The 7,385-nt window shown below is 34.4% G+C and overlaps 1 protein-coding gene across 1 annotated transcript; it reads right to left on the bottom strand.

Moving 5' to 3' along the window:
* Nucleotides 1–385: 385 nt before the first annotated feature.
* LOC110894096 (ribonucleoside-diphosphate reductase small chain A) lies at nt 386–5,337 on the bottom strand. The gene is made up of 9 exons (XM_022141270.2): nt 5,056–5,337; nt 3,479–3,639; nt 3,331–3,379; nt 2,960–3,086; nt 2,819–2,884; nt 1,739–1,855; nt 1,496–1,658; nt 1,325–1,395; nt 386–662 (listed from the first exon to the last, which is right to left on the bottom strand). The coding sequence occupies exons 1-9, from the start codon at nt 5,204–5,206 to the stop codon at nt 548–550; spliced, it is 1,020 nt and encodes a 339-aa protein (XP_021996962.1). The 5' UTR covers nt 5,207–5,337; the 3' UTR covers nt 386–547.
* Between the last annotated feature and the right edge of the window lie 2,048 nt (nt 5,338–7,385).

Genomic DNA, 7,385 nt, shown 5'->3' with positions numbered 1-7,385 from the left:
CTAATTTAACATCAAATTAACCGATATTTTTTTGCCACTTGGGCTGTGGCCCAGTGATAAGTAGTCAAAGACAAGATAATAATACCACGTTTCAAATAGAAATCCATGATAGGTCCGTGGATTAGGATCCATATGAAATTGATCAATTAGTATTGCCCCACTTTTCCTCTATAAAACGGAACCATGTAAAGAGCTGTAGCGCGTTGCAGTCTCTTGTTGGTCCGTTTTCAGTTTTTATCGAAATTACGCCATTAAAAAAACGTAAAGAGATGTCATAATCTGAAGTGCTCTCTCCATCACACCGCTACAAATCTCATGCACACCCTACACAACTCTCGTATCAACATCATCGATAACTTATAACGACAAGATTTTATTTATGATAAAAGTCAGAAACTTAAGATACATATATAATCTATCCATATGGTACAAACCAACTTATGCATACACGTAGTAGTAATGTTTATTGATTTAATCAAACCATATATCAAATGTTACAATCCCCTGTAAATTTCAATATTTATAAAGATCATAAAAATTATTTTGGCTAAAAATCTGCATCCAATTTGAAGACAAAGTTCTGGGCAGAGTCTTGAAGGTTTGACATAACAGAAGCCTTTTGATAATCACCCACTCTCCTCTCAAAGAAGTTTGCTTTTCCTCTGCTCAAAGAAGGAACATCAATAGTCATTTTAAATTTATAATAATATATTGAGCCGGGGGTCTCACTAGAAGCAGTCTTTCTAATCCTACGGGATAGAGGTAAGCTGTCTACATCTTACCCTGCTCAGACCTTACCTTAGCTTTACTATTGGTGGGATTTACCAAGTATGATGATGATGATGATATTGTTTTTTAATATTTTATTATTTTAATAGTATAGCCTAACATATTTTCATTTTTTTCCTATTTCTAAAATCATATTTTCTTTATTATTTATATTTTGTTTTAATATTTCTTTTTTTAAATCGTAGTTCATTTATCAATTAATTTGATATTTCTTTAATAACTTACGTTCGTTAATCTGTTTCCAAACCCTTAAGTACATAGTTGTGCTTATTTTTTCCCTCGACATTCTGGTATAAGTTCTATTAAAAACGAAGTTGTATTCAAACTAGAGTATTTATTTGGTATCGTAAAATGGTACGAAGATAAACTGAACCGATTTGTCGGTTTGGTTTTCTACCCAACGTACTTCATTTTCAAATAACGTTCGTTTTACATTATTATTTGCTTTATTTCGCCGCAACGCGCGGCGTCAACTAACCTAGTTTAATTTATAAAAATGAAAGACAAAGATTCATTAGAGATTGATGATACTTACTGAAGTGAAATGAACTCCATCCAATCGAACGGGTTTTCTACATTGTATTTCTTTTGACAGCCCAATGAAACCTGTTAATTATAGAGACTATTATGTAAAATGTCCTTTTAATGCATTCTAATAATGTTACTAAAAAAACAAGACTATCATGTACAGATATATAAATCATACCAAGAGGCGGTCAGCAACAAACTTTATGTATTGGCTCATGAGTGTCGCGTTCATGCCAATAAGCGCGCATGGAAGCGACTCACAAACGAATTCGGTCTCTATTTCAACTGCTTCGTGCACTATTTCATCGACCTTTTCCAAAGGAAGCTGCTTTTGTAATAAACTGTAAATCAAGATCAGATCAGGCTTCTTCAATATTATCTTAACATTTTTTTTTCAACTAAATGGGCGAACGGAAATTACCTGTAGAGCAGACAAGCAAAGTCACAATGTAGACCCTCGTCTCTGGATATAAGTTCATTTGAGAAAGTCAACCCTGGCATTAATCCTCTCTTCTTTAGCCAAAAAATTGAGCAAAAGCTGAAAAAAAAACAAAGAAAGTGAATTTACACATAAAATTATAAATCATATATTATATAGTGAAAGTTTTAAATACAAATTTGTTTTAACATGCAAAGGTACGAAGTCAGAAAATAACGTGCGTAATTATGTTTGTAACGTGTGTAATTAGGGTTACCCCAACCCATGCGTACTTTTCATGTTTGATTGCATATGGGATTTTAATTTTGTAAATTTTAAAAATGAACATGCATAATTTACTTCGTACCTTCGCACGTTAAGGGGCTATTGTACAATAACCTTCCCCACATACAAAAATTTCCTACATATACATTTACCATGGCAGGGGGAATAGTGTTTCCCTGCCATTGGTCAAAATGGGCGGCGAGCAATACATCATTGGACCAACCAGTTTATTATTTTTTATCCGCTTTAAATTTACGTTTTTGCCCCCAGTTTAAAATTACGTTCTTGCCCCAAGTTCAAAAAGTAATTACCCTGTTACCCCCAGCTAAAAATTACAAATTTGCCCTCGGTTCAAATATTACGCTTTTACCCTCCGCCAAAATTACGTTTTCGCCCCAGCTCAAAATAAAAATATGTTTTCCCCCTATCTCAAAATTACGCTTTTACACCAGTTTATTATTTTACATCCACTTTAAACTTACGTTTTTGCCCCCAGTTCAAGCTAAAATTATGCTTCTGCCCCCAGCTAAAAATTACGATTTTCCTCTCGGTTCAAAATTACGCTTTCACCCTCAATTCAAAATTACGTTTTTTTTCCTCCAGTTCAAAATAAAAATATGGTTTTCCCCTAACTAAAATTTACGATTTTACCCTCGTTAAAAATTACGATCCCCTAACTAAAATATGAATTATTCCGCCCTCGGCCCGCAACGCGGGCGGGGCACCAACTAGTTGGTAAACAAATACCAAAATGGTTTTTAAGTTGGATGTATATTCTGAAAGTAAATACTGCCGTACCTTCCTGAGAAAAATATTCCTTCGACACATGCAAAGGCGACGAGTCTTTCAGCAAATGAATTGGAGCTGCACGAAAATGCAAGCACAGACAGTAAGGAAAAGTTTTAATCTAATTAAGTGAGTCAGGTAAAAAAAATTTACCTTTTAATCCAGTTTAAAGCCCATTGGGCCTTTCTTGCAATACAAGGAATGTTTTCAATTGCATTAAACAATCTGTACTTTTCCTTTGAATCCTTAACGAATGTTTCCAGAAGTAAGCTATACATTTCTACAAAAACACACACACCCGCACACACAAAAAATTAGTTAAAAGAATGGTGCTACTTTCTACCCCCCCCCCCCCAATTACTTATTACACCCCACTCCTCTCACATACTTACAGGTGGGGCCCGCGTGGGACCGGCAGTTTTCCTCTCACAAGGGGGGGGGGGGGTGTTTAGAATCAGCCTAAAAGAAAAGAAAACTCTAAATGAACATATACAAACTAAACTGCTAAGTGTAAAAAGCTCTACCGGAGTGTACATTCTCCATTGCAATTTGAAACCCGTAAAATGCTCGAGCCTATTAACACAACATCTCAAATTAGTCACAGATTCACACAATCCCACAACTTATAACCTGAAACAATGCATAAAAATAAATAAATAAATAAAAAGAAACCTCGGGTATTTGAACGTCGTTTAAAAATCTTGCAGCGAGATTTTCCAAAACAATTCCATCTGATGCAGCAAAAAAGGCTAAAATATGGCTTATAAATTGCTTCTCGGATTCGGTCAAATTTTGCCATTGTTGTACATCCAAAGAGAGATCAACCTCCTCAGCTGAACCAAAAAAACAACCCTAAATTATTAACAGAGAAACATGTAAAACTAGTATTCAGTTGACAGCAAAATTAAAATCTTTATTCAAATTCGGGTTTGTATGATCTAATACCCAAGAGAGTGAATACCCGAGTTACAAGCTGAAAAACAAGAAAAAAACATATATAGATGAATAACCATATAGAACAAGAAAACATCATATACAATCATAAAAAATGTAATCTTTTTAAACAAGAAAAACACCCAAATGATGAAACTGTACAATCAAGAAATAAAAAAACATACTTTTATGGTAAAATACAAAAAACTATCAGAACAACAAGAACATAATCATACAAAGATTATCAGCAAGAACTCAGATTGTTACATAAAACAAAAAGAACACAACAACAACAACATCATCATCATCATCATCATCATCATCAAGCTCAGTAAATCCCACCAATAGCAAAGCAAAATAGGGTCTGAGGAGGGTAAGATGTAGACAGCCTTACCTCTACCCCGTAGGAATAAGGCACATAACACTCAACAATCGGGACAAAGACCGATTAGTGTATGTACCCTTTTGTCTTTCAGCTATCAACGCCACCACATGATGCCTGATTAACCATCCTCAGCTTTTAACGTTATTTTCACGAAATTAGTAAAATAACATTAAAATTAGTGCACTTTCACTTTTGCCCCCCGATGGCCCACACATATATACATTATATGTGCATACCGCAAGCGGGGCGAAAAAAAAAGAACACAACAAAAAGCACAATAATTTGAGGCAAGAATGAACACCCAATTTGTCAAATTTCTTGAATTACAGAAAAAGGGCAAGAAATTGATTGAACGGAAACTAATAAACACCATATACAATCATATAAAATGTAATCTTTTAAAGCAAGAAAAACACCCAAATGATGAAACAGTACAATCAAAATACAAAAAAAAAAAAAAAAAAAAAAAAAAAAAAAAAAAAAAAAAAAAACCATATACTATTATTGTAATATACAAAAAACCAACAGAACAACAAGAACATAATCATATAAAGATTATCAGCAAGAACTCAGAAATCACAATAATAACTTGAAGCAAGCATAAACACCTAATTGTTAAATTTCTTGAATTACAGAAATAAAAAAGAGCAAAACATCATATACAATTATGAAAACTGTAATCTTTTGAAGCAAGAAAAATACCCAACTGATGAAACTATACAATCAAGAAACAAAAAACACCTACTTTATGGTTAAAAAAAACACAGAACAACAACAAGAACATAATCATATAAAGATTATCAGCAAGAACTCAAATTATCACATACAACAACAATATGAAGCAAGAATAAATACCCAATTTGTTAACTTTCTGAAATACATAAAAACAGGATAACAAACTGATTGAAATAATAATATTAATAAACATTACCAGTCCAGAAACTGGCTTGTGCTTTCTTATACATCTCCCAAAGTTGATTGTATCTAACTGGAAACATACAAAACCTCTGGTTTTGCTCCAATAAAATTGGTTCTTCTTCTTCTCCATTTAGATGCTCTGTTTCGTTCTTCAAAGAACCCATTATTCTGTACGAGTTATGGAGGATAAGTGTGTGTAAGTAACTTCGGCACAAAACCCTACAAAAACCCTTCAGATAACTCCCACAACTCGACGGTTTTTTGGGATTTTTTTTTTGCGGGTAGTTTTTGGTGTATCGACAAACCGTTTTACGTGACATTTTTAACTTTTGTGCTTTTAAGTTGAAAAAAGAGTCCCTCGTGTTTTATTGACTTTGTGTTTTGATCCCTAAAAAAGTAAAAATTAAAGATATGTTGCATAAGGTAAAGGATCTTGTAAAAAGTCCATCTTTTGTAAGAAGTGTAAGAAATAATCTTGGAATGATAAGTGTCCCTCCTCTTAATTAATTCAAAAGGGTAGATTAGTAATTGTACATTTTTGTCATTTAATTGATTTACAATATAACTGAAAAAAAACTGGCCATGAGAATTTTTAGGGATTGATTGTTTCATCATCATCTTCACGTCATCTTCTCCGATTTGAACACACATGCATATCCGACCACCGTCACCAATTTCTTTCGTCTCCACAAATCATTCACCGTCATCGTCTTTCATCTTCGTCATCCTCATTTCTCATCGTGACTTGAATCATGGTCATGGTGTTTTAAAATTTGGGAATGTTTTGTATTTTGATTGTCCAGATGTTAAAACACCATGGATGTAATCACAATACAATGTTTTCTGGATTCTAGATAAAACACCATGACTTGAATCATAGTCAATTTATCCAGTTATTTTAAAACACCACGCCATGAATCTGATTATACAATGTCTCCATATAAAACACCATGACTTGAATCATAGATGTTTAAAACACCACACCATGAACAATGTCTACAGATAAAACACCATGACTTGAATCATAGTCATGGTGTTTTAAAATCTGGGGATGTTTTTGTATTGATAAAACACCACGCCATGAACAATGTCTCCTGATAAAACACCATGACTTGAATCATAGATGTTTTAAAACACCACGCCATGAACAATGTCTCAAGATAAAACACCATGACTTGAATCATAGTCATGGTGTTTTAAAATCTGTGAACGTTTTCTATTGATAAAACACTACGCCATGAACAATGTCTCCAGATAAAACACCATGACTTGAATCATAAGCGTATAAAACACCACGACATGAACAATGTCTCCAGATAAAACACAATGACCTGAATCATAGTCAATTTATCCAGTTTTTTAAAACACCACGCCATGAATCTGATTATAGATCTATTTATGATAAAGTATGAAGAAATTCGTTGATTTTTTGGAGATTGATGACGGTTACCATATAATTCGCTGGTTACCATATAATTCGCTGATCTTTAGGAAGGTTGATGGGGGTTTTGAAACTGTCACACCCCAACCGATGGCGGAATCATCGGGGCGCGGCACTGAGCGAAACAGATTGTTCAGAAGTTTCCACAACAACTATCATACAATTCAGTTATATAACACGTCCCATACCGTGTCCCAAATAATAACAAGTTATCATAGAAATCAACTAAACAATATGGGAACTGTTCCGACAACTCAGATTCTTAATTATTACAGGCCGAATTTAAATATTGTTTTAAGACTTCTAGACGGCTAACTGTAGATCTTACTGACTACAGGTGCCAGTACAAGATCTACAGATAATTATGGCCCTGGAGCAGGTATGTGGACACTGTCCTAAGGTCACAGGCTCCTAGAAGCTTATTATTGCCTCGCTTCCCTAGCACGCTAGTAGCTTAAACACCTGTCACATACGTTAAAATAAAAGTCAATACATGTAATGTAAAGGTGAGTACACAAGTTTGATATAGCATATAAGGTTCGAAAAAGTTACGCATAACCAAGCACGTACACAAGGGCAAACGATGCATGTAAATTATCAACATGGGACCATCGATACCAACGACTTCGAGTTGACTGTCCGAGACAGTTCGCAATACATGATTACCACTGTAATCCATGCAAGTAATTGTCCTTAGCAACCCCCGTGTGAACGGGTGCTGAGTCCAAACTATAGTACTACGTTGCTAAAGCAGGCAGATAGCACTCCACGTGTAAACATAATAAACAGCAATCATTTAGTCAAGTAATACATGCAAGTAGGTTAGCGTTCAAATAGTTTGTGTCGTTTGTGAATTTGATAGATTACGTATGTAACACCCAAAAGTGCTGAAAGCAAAAAGG

This window comes from Helianthus annuus, chromosome 12 (assembly GCF_002127325.2).
Source record: "Helianthus annuus cultivar XRQ/B chromosome 12, HanXRQr2.0-SUNRISE, whole genome shotgun sequence".
Taxonomy (NCBI): Eukaryota; Viridiplantae; Streptophyta; class Magnoliopsida; order Asterales; family Asteraceae; genus Helianthus; species Helianthus annuus.
This window is presented reverse-complemented; position numbering and strand designations above follow the sequence as displayed.